General features: G+C 44.7%; 1 protein-coding gene across 2 annotated transcripts in view; it reads right to left on the reverse strand.

The window, feature by feature from the left end:
• Positions 1-16,013, reverse strand: part of KIAA0319 (KIAA0319 ortholog) — a 76,112-nt gene that overhangs the window by 3,218 nt on the left and 56,881 nt on the right. For both annotated transcript variants that reach the window (XM_070360987.1, XM_070360988.1), the window contains exons 13-20: positions 15,794-15,942; positions 12,945-13,096; positions 10,622-10,760; positions 9,775-9,934; positions 7,627-7,769; positions 4,900-5,022; positions 3,615-3,705; positions 133-224 (exon numbers count right to left, since the gene is read on the reverse strand). In XM_070360987.1, coding sequence (XP_070217088.1) covers positions 133-224; positions 3,615-3,705; positions 4,900-5,022; positions 7,627-7,769; positions 9,775-9,934; positions 10,622-10,760; positions 12,945-13,096; positions 15,794-15,942 — 1,049 coding nt within the window. The remainder of the gene's footprint in view (positions 1-132; positions 225-3,614; positions 3,706-4,899; positions 5,023-7,626; positions 7,770-9,774; positions 9,935-10,621; positions 10,761-12,944; positions 13,097-15,793; positions 15,943-16,013) is intronic.

A 16,013-nucleotide genomic window follows, 5' to 3' on the forward strand; every position in this document is an offset into this window, starting at 1 on the left:
ACAGGGACTGTGGAATCACTCCTGAGCTTGAGCCCAAGCTTTGTCACTCATCAGCTGCGTTCTCACAGGGTGACTCTTGGACGTCGGGATTAAACACTGGCAAGGCACTGGGAAACTGTCTTGGAGACTTACCATATTTGGGCCTCAGCTCCATTCTTTCCTGGTCGTCCATGTTGTCCAGGATGGTGTACTTTGTTTTCTTCCTTATTTTAGTCCTTTTCCGTCTGAAAAAGACAAAGAAAAAGGTCAACTCAGATTCTCAGAGAGATAGGTGGGATCCAGGATTTAAAACACGTGGAGAACACTAAAGGAAATGCTTTGCCTTTAGAATGCTATTACATTTTATTAATTGGCATCTTTTATTAATGATATGTGGGGCTTCCCTGGTGGCTCAGATGGCAAAGAATCTGTCTGCAATGTGGGAGACCCAAGTTTGAGCCCTAAGTTGGAAAGATCCCCTGGACAAGAGAATAGTAACCCACTCCAGTATTCTTGCCTGGAGAATTCCATGGACAGAGGAGCCCGGAGGACACGACTGAGTGTCTAACACACAAACAATCTTCTTTATTAATGATGTGTGTCACAGTCCAATCTGGGTTTGGTGAGTCTGAGATACATCATGTACCTTTTTTTTTTTTTTTTTTAGCTTTTTATTTGATATTGTTGTTATTTAGTTGCAAAGTCATGTCCGACTCTTTTGTGACCCATGGACTGTAACTGGCCAGGCTTCTCTGTCCATGGATTTCTCCAGGCAAGAATACTGGAGTGGGTTGCCATTTCCTTCTCCAGGGGATCTTCCTGACCCAGGGATTGAGCCTGCATCTGCATCTCCTGCATTAGTAGGTGGATTCTTTACCACTGACCCAACCAATTAACAATTTTGTGATAGTTTTGGGTGAACAGCGAAGGGACTCAGCCATACATATACATGAATCCATTCTCTCCTAAACTTCCCTCCTGTCCAGGCTGCCATATAACGCTGAACAGAGTTCCATGTGCTGTCCAGCAGGACCTTGCTGGTTATCCATTTTAAATACAGCGGTGTGTACCTGTCCATCCCAAAGCCCCTAACGATCTCTTCCCCCTCATCCTTCCCCCAGACAAACATAAGTCCATTATCTAAGTCTGTGAGTCTCTTTCTTATTTACGCCATGCATCCTGAAGAAACACATGTCAGAGTAGCACTGCTGTTATCACCTAACTGCAGGCTCTCACCTAAGCCTCAGGCTGAGGTGCAGGGACCTTTCCAGCAACTCTGTGTGTTGGCCCAGCAAGCTTTTCTCCATGAGGAATTCCTTCCTCAGAAAAAGCTGGATGAACAAGTTTCCCCCTGAACCTACACCTCCCTGGGATGTCCGAATATGCAAGAATGACAAGATGACATAACTAGCAATCAGAAAAAAAAATCAAGAGAAATTATGATAAATTCTCCCAAAGGAATAAGCAATAACTCAATCCTTCATTTTTTCACAACACATCAAGACACGCAGGCTGATCCTATGGACCTCACCCTATGCTTTAGAGGATAATTTCAAAATATACATCAACACTATGGTAAGATTTGTAGAGAACAAACAAAGGCAATATTCTGAGAACTTGGTGATTAAGAGCATGGGGTTCCAACTCTGGGTTTACTAGCTGGGTGACTGTGAGGCCATTTTTTGTCATCTCTTTGACTCCATGTTCCCACCTGTAAAATGGGAATAAGAACAGTTCCTCTCTCATATGACTGATGGGAAAACTCATAAGATAACACATAGAAAGCACTTAGAAGCATTCATTATAATGGCAAGCACTTAATAAATGCTCAGTCACTCTTGTCATCATTGTCATCTACTTGATACAAATGTCACAAAGCTGTAGAATTTGGAAAGCCAAGCACAGCAGGGTGACCTTCATCCCAGATGGTTCTGGGAAAATGTAATGGGATAGAGGCCGCTAGGTACCTCTTCCTATGCACTCGTTCACTGGTCCTACCTTTGGAAAATTAATCACAAATAAAACTACAAAAATTGATAAGTGATCTCTGAAAAATAACTATTATTATGGTATACCATTATGTTTTGTTTATCAAATCTTCTTCGGAGAGCATTCATAGAGTTCCATGTAGGAAAGTGGACCCAATGCTGCCTTCTAAGGACTTGAGTAATCATTATTCTTATGAATGTCCTCACAGAGGGTTGGGCATGGGGTTCTGGAAGGTTCGGATCATAAGGTAAGTCTGGGGCTCCTCAGCAATCAGCTTCATGGGAATAAAAAAAAAGAAGGAAAAACCTAAAGCAAAACTTCTCTTTGGTGATCAGATCAGATCAGTTGTTCAGTCGTGTCCGACTCTGCAACCCCATGAATCGCAGCACGCCAGGCCTCCCTGTCCATCACCAACTCCCGGAATTCACTGAGACTCACGTCCATCGAGTCAGTGATGCCATCCAGCCATCTCATCCTCTGTCGTCCCCTTCTCCTCCTGCCCCCAATCCCTCCCAGCATCAGGGTCTTTTCCAATGAATCAACTCCTCGCATGAGGTGGCCAAAGTACTGGAGTTTCAGCTTTAGCATCATTCCTTCCAAAGAAATCCCAGGGCTGATCTCCTTCAGAATGGACTGGTTGGAGCTCCCTGCAGTCCAAGGGACTCTCAAGAGTCTTCTCCAACACCACAGTTTAAAAGCATCAATTCTTCGGCGCTCAGCCTTCTTCACAGTCCAACTCTCACATCCATCCATGACCACAGGAAAAACCATAGCCTTGACTAGACGGACCTTTGTTGGCAAAGTAATGTCTCTGCTTTTGAATATGCTATCTAGGTTGGTCATAACTTTCCTTCCAAGGAGTAAGCGTCTTTTAATTTATGGCTGCAGTCACCATCTGTAGTGATTTTGGAGCCCAGAAAAATAAAGTCTGACACTGTTTCCACTGTTTCCCCATCTATTTCCCATGAAGTGGTGGGACCGGATGCCATGATCTTCGTTTTCTGAATGTTGAGCTTTAAGCCAACTTTTTCACTCTCCACTTTCACTTTCATCAAGAGGCTTTTGAGTTCCTCTTCACTTTCTGCCATAAGGGTGGTGTCATCTGCATATCTGAGGTTATTGATATTTCTCCCGGCAATCTTGATTCCAGCTTGTGTTTCTTCCAGTCCATCTTTGGTGATGGTGCCACTTAAAGTTTTGCATTTAGGAAAAAGAATTCAGGTAGATTTGTTGCTTCACAGATGTAAACTAATGAAAACCTACCGTTTGGATCAGTATATTCTAGAACTCCTTTCTCTACTGAGAGTGGATTAGGCCACTTAGGTAGTGTTCTAGTGAGTGTGATGTGAGACTGGTAGAAAAGAGGATTAGATTTGATACAGAAGCATTGAATCTTCTAGAAAATATGACAGCTGCAATGAAAAAAAAGTTGCCTCTAGTATTATTCCATTTAACTAGTAGGCACGTAAGCCCTGTGGGGGAGAATGTATTATCATGTGGTTTTAAACTTGAGTCTCTCTTCATAAAAAGAGGGATTGTCAAAAGTTGAGCAGTTTCACAAACCCGAGCAACAGCCCTTAAACCTATCATATCACCTTTAATGTTGCATCTTTATTTTCAAAGAAATAAATAAGCATGCCAGGTACCTCTTACAGCAGCAGATGCAAAGCCACGTCAACCCCCCTGTTAGCACAATGAGGGCGAGCGCCAATATTGTCACATAGAATACGCTCCACTCTGAAAAACAGGAAGACCAGAGAGGACATGTTACATACCCTTTGCAAAACAGCTTTATTTCAATAACTCTCAATGAATATTTCTGAATCCTTACAAGCAAAGGCCATCCATGGTGTTGTGACCACCTCACCAGGCTGGCTGCAGGGCCTGGTAAAATACTAACAAACCAAGAACAACTTAAAACCATCCTACATTTGTCCAACTGGTTCAGAAGAAACTGAAAAAAATAAACTCATCAATTAAGAAGGTTTCTTAAACACCCAGGTAAGGCACACCAAAACATTCATTCTAGAAACACAGAACTTCAAAACTGGTTCTGGTCTGGTTTCAATAAAGCAAATAAGGTGTTTATTTGTATGGCTGCCTGTGACATGAAGGTACTTATCATAGAGCCTGACAGTCATTCAGAAACGATTTCATCTTCACTTCTCTTCTTCCACATCCTTACAAAAATCCAGTGTAAAAAGCTTTGCAACAACCCAGGGAGAGAGAAACCAATGGAGCAAAGACACAGGGTTTAACTCCATTAAATGTTACAACACTACTTGGAATAATGATTCAAGGGCTGGTTATTTTCAAATTTTTAAGAAATAGAAACAGGAACATAATTTGGCAGGGAGCTCATCATAATTTTTCTGCCAATTATGTCCATCTGCATCCCCAAGAAGACAAAATGACTCTTAGAAACAGACTGGCATTAAAACACAGTTTCCTCCTCAGAAGAGACAGGCGGTGGCTCAGGCAGACGCTGGCTGAGATGGTGGCTCCAATGTCTGGAGCCTGCTTGGGCAGACAGCCTGGTGAGTGGGTCAACTTTCTTGCTCATCTGATTCCAGCCAGGTCCACACCAAGGGCCCACTTCACCAGAAGGTCACACCCAGTTCAAGCCAAGGCAGGTACAGTCTGGACATGGGGTCCATGTAGCCCAAAGCGACCTTCTCAGCAATGGTTAGCAACATCTGCTTTGCCGGGGTGAATTTCCTCAGCAGGAAGTTTTAAGGAAAAACCTTAAACACACCCCCAAGGTGAATTGTGGGAATATGTTGACCCATCACCACATGAGCTGGTGCAATGGGCTTTGGGTGAGAAAAGGGTTGAATTTACAGCTGTACAGTCAGGCAGGTCTTTCTGACAGTTCAGAATGATTTGTCTGAAGCCTCCTCTCCTGGAGCCACCCACCACGCCAGGACTCACCACAGTTGCTTTCCCCATCCCGGATATAACGTTGGATCAGGTTCTCCATCCACAGCTGGGAGCAAATACAGCGCTTTGTGATGGGGTCACAGTGACCATGGCCAGAACACTTCAGAAGGCATCCTGCAAGGAGGAGAGTGAGGCAGAGGTCATCATGGAGCAAAGGAGGCTCCCTGCCTTCAGCTGTGTCTTTTTCTTCCATAGACCCTGAAGAGAGGCACCTTGTTGAGTCAAGTGCCTCTTACTGTATGGACAGTGGTCCAGGGATGGTCTCTCATACTGACAATCTCATCAGGAAGTGAATGGCAGAAACATGTCAACACCGGCACCGTGAAGCAAAAGCCTTAAACACGTAGTGGAAATGCAGCACCCTCTGGCCCAAGAATGATAAATTCTAATGATTTATCCAGTGAAAATGATTGGGGATGTGCACAAAGGTTTATCTACATTGTGTATGTGTGTGCTCAGTTGCTCAGTCGTGTCTGACTCTTTGTGACCCCATGGACTGTAGCCCATCAGGCGCCTCCGTCCATGGGGTTCTCCAGGCAAGAATACTAGAATGGGTTGCCATTTCCTTCTCCAGGGAATCTTCCTGACCCAGGGATCGAACTCAGGTCTCCTGTGTTACAGGCAGATTCTTTACTGTCTAAGCCACCAGGGAATACTCTCTCCTCATTGGTTTCCAGTTGCTGCTGTAACAAATGACTGCAAACTTGAAGGCTTAAAACAACGTACCATTATTTAAAAATCAACCTGACAGTCTGCGAGTAGAGAATTAGTTGTATAAACTGTGGAACACATCCAGGATGGAGTGTTCACTATGTGACCACGAATATCTTACTGAGGGATAAATTCTAAAAGATTTGAGAAAATGATCGTAATATGGTTTGAAGCTAAAAAAGCAGATTTAAAAATATGTATCAAATTATCCTGATTGCATTATATGTGTCTAGAGATGGGGGAACTAGAAGGAAAAACATCAAATTATTAACAAAAGTTATCTTTGAATGGTGGGAATTCTAGACTGTAAAATCTAGAGGATTATACTAGGATTATTCTAGTTTTTTGTCTTCTTGTGTATTCCAAATTTCCTCCAATAAACAAAGATTACTTTTGTATCAAGAAAAAAGTTCTTAAAAATAATTTACTCCACATTACAAATAAAGTCAACTGTGGTTAGAGACACATCTGAGACAAATTAAATTTTACTATCCAAATATTATCACAGTCCCTAGTGTCTACTGAAATGATCCTTTTAACATAATAAGGTATTCATGTCCCTCGGAAGGTGGGGACAGAGACCTGGGATAAAGACTACATTTCTATCCACACACGTGAATGGATTTGGTACCAGGAAGAGGCGGCAAGCAAGTGGTTAGGAAAAGAGGTCCCACTGGAAGGCACTATAAGCTATCTTAAATTTCCAACGGGCTTCCCTGGTGACTCGGATGGTAAAGGATCAACCTGCAATGTAGGAGACCTGGATTTGATTTCTGGGTTGGGAAGATGCCTGGAGAAGGGAATGACTACCCATTCCAGTATTCTTACCTGGAGAATCCCATGGACAGAGGATCTTGGCAGGCTATAGTCCATGGGATCCCAAAAAGTCAGACATGACTGCATGACTAACACTTTTACTTTTCCTAATGGCTCAACAGTGAAGAATCCACCTGCAATGCAGGAGACACCAGTTCAATCTCTGGGTCAGGAAGATCCACTGGAGAAAGAAATGGCAGCCTACTTCAGTATTCTAGCCTGGGAAATCCCACGGACAAGAGCCTGGAGGGCTATAGTCCATGGGGTCGCAAAGAGTTGGACATGACTTAGCAACTTAAGAATAACAAAATTCCCAATAATCTACATAACATCTATTCACAACCTAAGCCACAGTGTCCCAGGTCAATCAATTTTCCAGCTATTAATACTTATCTGTCTTTAACAACATTCTGACTGTTTAAGTCTGAAATTTCCAACAATGACCAGGGTGTGAGACTATAGTTTTAAAAACGAACCATGACTTGTTTCTCTTCAGGTTCCCTCAAAGAGAAAGCACAGTTGGCAAATGTATGTTGCAGAAACCGACTTAAGAAGTAAATGCAAAACAAATCCCTGAATGCTAAAGTGAAGCTGTCCACATGTTTTCTTTCTGTGCCAGCAAAATGAAGCCCTGGTTAGCAAATCTGATTCTTTTAGAATATTCCCATAGGAGTTGACATGGAGAAATTAGAAAGATAATTAAATCCTGAACTTTATTTCCAATTAATTCAAAAAAGACTATGAGACCTGCTATAGTCCTGCCATATTGGAACCAAATCATATTTCACCTCCTCCAAGAAATCTTTTCCTTTAATCTGGTTAGGTACTTATGTTTCTGTGATATTACCATTGCGTTTAATTGGATGGCATGTCTACTGCATAGTATTTAGTGTTCGTCACTCAGTCGTTTCCGACTCTGGGACCCCATGGACTGTAGCCCATCAGGCTCCTCTGTCCATGTGATTCTCCAGGCAAGAATACTAGAGTGGGTAGCCATTCCCTTCTCCAGGGGGGTCTTCTCAACCCAGGGATTGAACACAGGTCTCCTGGATTCCAGGCAAATTCTTTACCACTGAGCCACCTGGGAAGCCGTATGTCTAGTCCAGTGGAATCCAATTCTAAATATACAACAATTATATATTTATATTACTTGACCTCTAAAAATAAAGATATTTCTGATAGGGGGCATACCTGCTGTGTCAATCCTCAAGACTTTGAAAAGCAAGAAATCAGCCTTTTCCTTTGAGAGCCGCCTGTGTAGATTTCGGGCCACTTCGGCAGCTTTGAGGACCTTGAAAGGTGGCCCAGTCTGTACATAAAACACAATCACGGTGCTGCAGAGGAGACAGAGAGGGGCCAGCCACATGGTTAGCCAGTGACCGGCGTGACATATCCACTCCAGCCATGGGACCTGCTGAGAAGGCAGACGGCCACAGCTCCATGGCCTGGCAAGGACACGGGTGTATCCTGGGGGCCAAGGAGTTGATCGGCTTCTCGTCACAAATAAAGGCTCTTTGGTCCCAGAATTCAACTGATGAGGGGAAGATCTTCAGATAAACGGAGCAATGTGTGACTGCATGCATGCTAAGTCACTCAGTCATGTCTGACTCTACTACCCCGTGAACTGTAGCCCACCAGGCTCCTCTGTCCATGGGGATTCTCCTGGCAAGAATACTGGAGTGGGTTGCCATGCCCTCTTCCAGGGCATCTTCCTGACCCAGGGATCGAACCTGCATCTCTTACATCTCCTGCTTTGGCAGGCACCTGGGGGGCCCAGAGCAATGTGTACAAACGGACACAACCACACACAGCATGAGAACCTTCAGATGCATCTTCATTTTTACCTTTTCGCTGAGACATGATATACTTATGATAAGAGTCACTGTTCTAAAGTAAGCGTGTGTCTCAGTGTCCTTTAGCGTATTCACAAAGTTGTGCGTTTCCAGAACGTTTCCATCATCACAGAGACTCCACACTCATCAGCAACCATTCCCAGGACTCCAGCTCCTGCCAACTACTCATCTATTTTCAGTCTCTGTGGATTTGATTATTCTGGACTTTTGATATACATGGAATATGCATGAGGCATTTTGTGCCTGGCTTCTTCCACTTTGTATAATGTGTTCACAGTTCACCCAAGTTGTAGCATGTATATCCCCCTCCTTCGAAATGCCAACTATTATTCCATTGTATGAATAGGTATCTTTTATCCACTTATCAGTCGATGACATTTGGACTGTATCTACTTTGGGGCCATATGAATAGCACCACTGTCAATGTCCACATCCTGGATTTTGTAAGGATATACGTGTATCCTTTCTCGTGCGTATATATCTAGGAGTGGAATTACTGAGTCGTATGGTAATTCTATGTTTAGCATTTTGAAAAACTGTGAAAGTGTTTCCCTCAGTGGTTGCATCATTTCACATTCCTACTGGCAACATATGGGTGTTCCAATTTCTCCATATACTTGCCAACATTTGTTACAGTCTCTTCTGGATTAAAGCCATCCTGGTGGGTATGAAGTGGTATCTCCACGTGATTCTGATTTGCTTTTCCCTACTAACTAATGATGCTCAACCTCTTTTCATGTGTTCATTAGCCACTTGTATATCATCTTTGGAGAAATTTCTATTCAAATCTATATTACTCTCCAAATGTTGCCATAAAAATCATACCACAAATTGGGTGTATAAAGGTTTTTTAAAAATTCAATTAAAATTATAAATCCTATAAGAAATCAATGCAGAGGTTGAACCTTACAGACCCTCAGGAGGTGGTTGGTGGTTTAGTCACTAAGTCGAGTCCAACTCTGGGACCCCATGAACTGTAGCCTGCCAGGCTCCTCTGTCCGTGGGATTCTCCAGGCAAGAATATTGGAATGGGTTGCCATTTACTTCTCCAGGGGATCTTCGTGACCCAGGAATCGAGCCTGGGTCTCCTGCATTGCAGGCAGATGATTTACCAACTGAGCTATGAGGGAAGTGTAAATCCAAGGTCCTCTTAGAGTGGGAGAAGTCTCAGCCCCATGAACATGAGGCACGAATGGAATCTGGCTATGAAACATGCCCTGGGCATGCCCCAGACCATTTGCATGCCCTCTGTTGATACCAGAACTAAAACCCAGCTCCCTCTGATGGTCCCTAACTCCTTCAGTCAGAACATTCTCAATCAGCAAACATTTACTGAGCCTTGCGGGAAGGACCTCTATAATCATGCCCTTGCTGCTGCCCTTTGAGGAAAAAAAAAAAAAGAATACAAATGGGATAAACGTTGTGTGGAAAGACACAGAATGAGAGAGGAGACCAACACCATCAGGCTGGACTGTGCGCCTCCTACCTGAGGTCTGAGTGGGCCTGAATCTTCTGAACCCTGATGTCTGAGTCCAGCACGTTCAGCAGCGCCGCCAGCTGCCTCACGAGGGTGTCCTTGTGCTGCTCCGTCAGCTGCCCAACGCCGACCTGCAGGATCAGCTCCACCAGGCCGCCCTTCTTCGGGTCTGGGGAAACGAGAAGACACAGGCTTTGTTTCCACTTGAAAACCCCAGGCTTGATAACAGGAGGCGCAAGGCCTGCACAAGAGTCACAGAGCTTTAAGTGACCCCTGTGTTGGGTTCTACACTTGGGTTCTACGGCTCAGGTCAATTCTCCCAAAAGCCACAGAGGCCACTGTCTGTGAGGACTTCTTCCCTGTTTTATATCAGCTCGCTGTCTACTAATTTTTCTCCAGATGATAGACAGGTATGCTTAGTCAGCCTTGGGGCTCACTTAACATTCTGGGACCTCACACACCTACCCTGACCCAGAAAGAGAACTCAGTCCCTGAGGGCTGTTCATGCCAGAGCTTGGTGTGGCCACCTCACTGGAGCTACCCTCCTGGCGCTCCCAGGAGTGAAGCGCTCATGTCCACCTCACGAGGTCTTTTGTCTTTGAAAGACCTCTTTGTCTTCTGGTAGGAAAACCAAAGTGACCAAGCAGTCTTGCTGTCAGGCCCAGTTCTCCCTAAGAGTTCAGAGGCTGGATCTGTTGGGGGATAGATGACCACGTGTAGAGAAAACCACAGGTGGGCTTGGCCTCCCACACTGGGTTCCATTGCCACCTGTAAAGAGCCCCAAAGGCAGACCCCTCCCCTGACCCCAGCTCACAGGCCAGCCCCACAAACGCAGGCCCAGAAGCCCAACGCGCACCTGGCCGCACTTCCACTGTGGCGGTGTCCGTGTCTGAGGCCCCCTGACCATCAGCAACTCGCAGGCGGAAAGTGTAGATGCCCTCCACCAGGTTGGTGAGCTGCAGGGCCGAGCTGTGGTCAGAGCCGTCGATGACATCCTGAGAAATAACACGTTCACAGTCCGTACTCAGCTCCCAACCCGGGCCTCTGCGGACCCCAAACCTCAGTCTCTCGTCTTTGTCACACATGCATGATTCTAAGGGACAGGCCGAGGAGGAAGTGGGGAGGGGAGGTTAGTGAAGGTCCGGGTAATCCTCGGTGTCTCTTCCACTGCTATTTTTATGCGTTTCTAAAAATTTTTATATTTTGGTCACACCTCAGAGCATGTAGGATCTTAGTTCCCCAACTAGGGATGGAACTCATGTCCCTTGCTTTGGAAGAAGAGAGTCTTAACCACTGGACCACCAGGAAAGTCCCTCTTTCACTTTTAAAGCACCAGGAGACACAAGACTCAGACAGGACTTTGTTACAGGAGCTTCCCAAGGGCTCTGCTGCTGCTGCTGCTAAGTCACTTCAGTCGTGTCTGACTCTGCGTGATCGCATAGACGGCAGCCCACCAGGCTCCCCCATCCTTGGGATTCTCCAGGCAAGAACACTGGAGTGGGTTGCCATTTCCTACTCCAGTGCGTGAAAGTGAAAAGTGAAAGTGAGGTTGCTCAGTAGTGCCCGACTCTTAGCAACCCCATGGACTGCAGCCTACCAGGCTCCTCTGTCCATGGGATTTGTCAGGCAAGAGTATTGGAGTGGGGTGCCATTGCCTTCTCCTCCCAAGGGCTCTAGGAATGACCAAATTCTACCCAGCAAAGGCAGAAACTCCTGAAATTAGGGCAAAGACCTGGAGTTTGAAGCACTCTCTCTGAAGAGTTTTCTGGGTCTTATTTTCAAAGACAGCTTTGCAGTGCGTAGGATTCCTCGTGGTGCATCATGTTCACCTTCTCTAATGACCCAAGAGCCTCAGTAGAGACATCTCTGCTGAAAACGTCTGAGAAGGATCTCCTAGACCCCTGCCCTGAACTTGCTAGCAGAAGAGGGTGTAACCAACGGTAACAAGTGCTCTGATCAGGGAGCTGTTATAATTACACTTAGAAGCCAATCCACCATCTGGCTGAACAGTATTCATTCCAGAGTTACTTTGGAAATTATAAAGCACTTTCAGTTCTTTCCCCGGGACCACTCCCTTGGTACATCTCCAAGAGTAAATTTTCATCTTTCAACTTCTTAGCAACAGTAGGAATAGAAGATGTACCTACATTTATAGCCAAAAAGGCAGGGTAATGTGGAGAAATGCCTGCTAGGAATGAAAAACCTAAGCCTATCTGGTTGGTTAAAGATGAGTTAATCAACTTTGGCCAAGTCACTTTCCATCTCTGCATCTGATTTTCTGTACTTATGCAATGGGAATGGCAATCCTGGGTCTAGTGACCTATCTGGTACAATACTGAGGAAAAGGAAAGAATCCACATGGATCAAAACAGGAATAATAGGAAAGCTGAGGAGCAGAATGAGTCCCGTGAGAAGATTCCAGGCTACGGTTTCTAACTCTATCAAAGTCTGGGTGGGGAAAAAGTCAGAAAGGACTTCAAATTTATTTAAATTGAATAGCAGCTTCCTGCACTCAGCCGTCAGAGGAAACCTAGAATCATAAACATCTTAGTGGGGCATGGAAAGGGAGATGAGATCATAAGAGACACAGAAATGGAGTTAACTGTGTCCCCTCAAAGGTTGAAGTCCTAACCAATGTGACTCTATTTGAGATAAGGTCTATTATGAGGTAATTAAGGTTAAATAAGGTCATAAGGAGGAAATGGGGAAGACAGGGGATGAGATGGTTGGATAGCATCACTGACTCGATGGACATGAGTTTGAGCAAGCTCCAGGAGTTGGTGATGGACAGGGAAGCTTGGTGTGCTGCAGTCCATGGGGTTGTGAAGAGTCGGACACAACTGAGTGACTGCACTGAACTGAGGTCATAAAGGTGGGGTCCTGATCCATAGGATTAGCGTCCTTGTAAGAAGAGACACCAGAGAGCCCTGTCTCTCCCCTCTCTCTCCCCTCCTTCCTCTCCCTCTCCAGCCCTGCTCCCATGTGAAGACACAACAAGAAGGCAGTTGGAACCAGTCATCTACCACCTTGATCTTGGACCTTCCAGTCTCCAAAACTGGGAGAATATAAATATTTGTTGTTGAAGCTGCCCCTCCTGTGGTATTTTGCTATGCAGCCCTAGCAAACTAACATAGACGTAATGATTACTGGTCCAGGGGCAATTCTCTTCAAGTACTCACTCCAGCTGCTGGACTCTGGCCGTCCCGGATCCACAGATAGGACACAATTCTTTGGTCATCAGTAGACCTTGAACCATCCAAAGTAATGGAGTTATTGGGAAGCACAAGAACATGTCTGCCACCAGCCTGGGCTCTGGGAGGACTATTATTTTCTAAGTCAAATACAGCAGAAATGAAAGCAAAGAAATTGATTTAAAATACTTGTGATAAGTGTGTCATAAAATATCCATGACTATTCCATCTTGCAGATAAGTAGATTTAAAATATCCAGAAAGCATCATCTCTTGCCCAAAATACCCATAAGATAAACTAAAGACTTTCTTTAAGATCCCTTTGCACTCAGCTACTTATAATTTGGAAGCCAATATGTTGGACAGTTTTCTATCATCATTACAGTTTTTCCCTTTTTGAAAAGGGAAACCACGATCTTATTTACATTTGGGATCTGAAAAATGAAAACATTTTGGTTTAAAATATGCTCTGGATCATTCTATACTGGTCCATGCTATCTGGCCACAGAAATATTTATGTTTCTAGTCATGCCAAATTTTGATTGTGTAAATACAATAAAGAACTTGAGTCAGAAATAATTAGACCTCATTGTTCTGACTGGGTATCAAATATAAGGAACAATGTAAAGCCATTTCGGATATAAAGAAGATGCTATGAGGCAGATGGGGTTGTTTAGATGGGATTCTGGGATTCAATAAATCAGTCAATAGAAAACGGGTGAGGATAGTCAAATATTGACCCAAAGGGTTAATTAACATCCCACTGGTCACTGGCCACTTTCGTCCTCAAAAAAGAGGCCAGAGACTGGAAGAGCCAATTGGTGCTATTTTTAGTTTGCCTTTTTGTCCACTCCGCTTCTCCACAAGCATTATCTTTTTAAAAATCCAAACCTTTCAGGTAAAAATGGCATGATGCTAGGTTTCGCCTCAAAATGCTTCAACCAGGATCAAAGAAAATGTGAACTGATAGATGAAATAAGAAGGGGAAAATGTTGCTAACTGTTGAAGCTGGGTGATGGGTGCATGATGGTCCATTAGGGCTATTCTCTCTACTCTTATATGTGGTCGAAAACCTACACGGTAAAACATTTGGAAAAAAACTCAAATTGATGTCACTGTGCTTAGAAAATTGCTTCATTCTCTCCCAAATGCACAACAGATAAAGTCCAAACTACTCAGCACAACACAACACACACAGTCCTTTATGGCTGAGCCTGGGGCTCGGCTGCCCTCCCCAGTGTTCGGACACTCTTGCTGGTCCCTAATAGCCAACCGGATTTTCCCACCCAGCCATGCTGTTTTACCTTTCTGAGCTTCAGTGCATCATAATCATTCATTCACTCACTCATTTACTGAAGTGGCCAACATTTATGATTTGCTGTGAGTCCAGCACCGCACCACATGGAGGACACAAATACCTACAATAAAAGACTTCAACCACTCACGGTCCAACGGAAAAGTCAGAGAGACAAGTACCTAAAGCAAGATGGTGTAAGACTGGACCACACATTTCATATTCATGGTTTCATGGAGCTTGAAACCACCTCTGCACTTAGATTTCCAAGGAAGAGAGAAAGCACCATGTGGTCACTGGGACTCAGGGCTGTAGCTGTCAGCAGTCACAGAAGAAGAGTGAAGCCATCAGAAGGTGCACTCCACAAACAAAAGAGAAGGCTATGTCCTTGCAAAAGGAGGCGGGAAAACAGCTAACGTGGACGGAAAAGGAATGACCTTTGTTTGGCCAAGCAGAGTTCAGCATCTGTTATGAACGAATAAGCAAACACCAGCATTTCTGGATAACCATGTGGCTAAGGGTTTGTGACATGGAACAACAGACTGGTTCCAAATAGGAAAAGGAGTACGTCAAGGCTGCATATTGTCACCCTGCTTATTTAACTTATATGCAGAGTACATCATGAGAAATGCTGAGCTGGAAGAAGCACAAGCTGGAATCAAGATTGCTGGGAGAAATATCAATAACCTCAGATATGCAGATGACACCACCCTTATGGCAGAAAGTGAAGAGGAACTCAAAAGCCTCTTGATGAAAGTGAAAGTGGAGAGTGAAAAAGTTGGCTTAAAGCTCAACATTCAGAAAATGAAGATCATGGTATCTGGTCCCATCACTTCATGGCAAATAGATGGGGAAACAGTGGAAATAGTGTCAGACTTTATTTTTGGGGGCTCCAAAATCACTGCAGATGGTGGTTGCAGCCATGAAATTAAAAGATGCTTACTCCTTGGAAGGAAAGTTATGACCAACCTAGATAGCATATTCAAAAGCAGAGACACTATTTTGCAAACAAACGTCCGTCTAGTCAAGGCTATGGTTTTTCCTGTGGTCATGGATGGATGTGAGAGTTGGACTGTGAAGAAAGCTGAGCGCCAAAGAATTGATGCTTTTGGACTGTGGTGTTGGAGAAGACTCTCGAGAGTCTGCAAGGAGATCTAACCAGTCCATTCTAAAGGAGATCAGTCCTGGGTGTTCACTGGAAGGAATGATGCTAAAGCTGAAACTCCAATACTTTGGCCACCTCATGCAAAGAGTTGACTCATTGGAAAAGACCCTGATGCTGGGAGGGATTGGGGGCAGGAGGAGAAGGAGACGACAGAGGATGAGATGGCTGGATGGCATCACTGACTCGATGGACGTGAGTCTCAGTGAACTCCAGGAGCTGGTGATGGACAGGGAGGCCTGGCGTGCTGTGATTCATGGGGTTGCAAAGAGTCGGACACAACTGAGCGACTGAACTGAACTGAAGGGTCTGTGAGATTGAGAAGTAGAAGGCGCCCAGCCCCCTCCACCGACGGATCCACCCGCCCTCTGCCCTGACTCACCCTTCTTCACGGCCACGGTGAGGGTGGTCGTGCTGCTCAATCCCTGCTGGTCTTTCACTGTTAAACGGAAGTGGTAGGTACCCACCTGAAGACCGCTTACTGTGGCTATAGCTTTGTCGAAGTTTTCCATCTCCACTGCGCTGGGGCCTCTATGAAACATGACAGTCATTAACAATGAGCTCAAGGTATGAGAGTCTGAGAATGGCAGGCATGTTGTTTG

Source organism: Bos mutus, chromosome 23, assembly GCF_027580195.1.
Source record: "Bos mutus isolate GX-2022 chromosome 23, NWIPB_WYAK_1.1, whole genome shotgun sequence".
Classification (NCBI taxonomy): Eukaryota; Metazoa; Chordata; class Mammalia; order Artiodactyla; family Bovidae; genus Bos; species Bos mutus.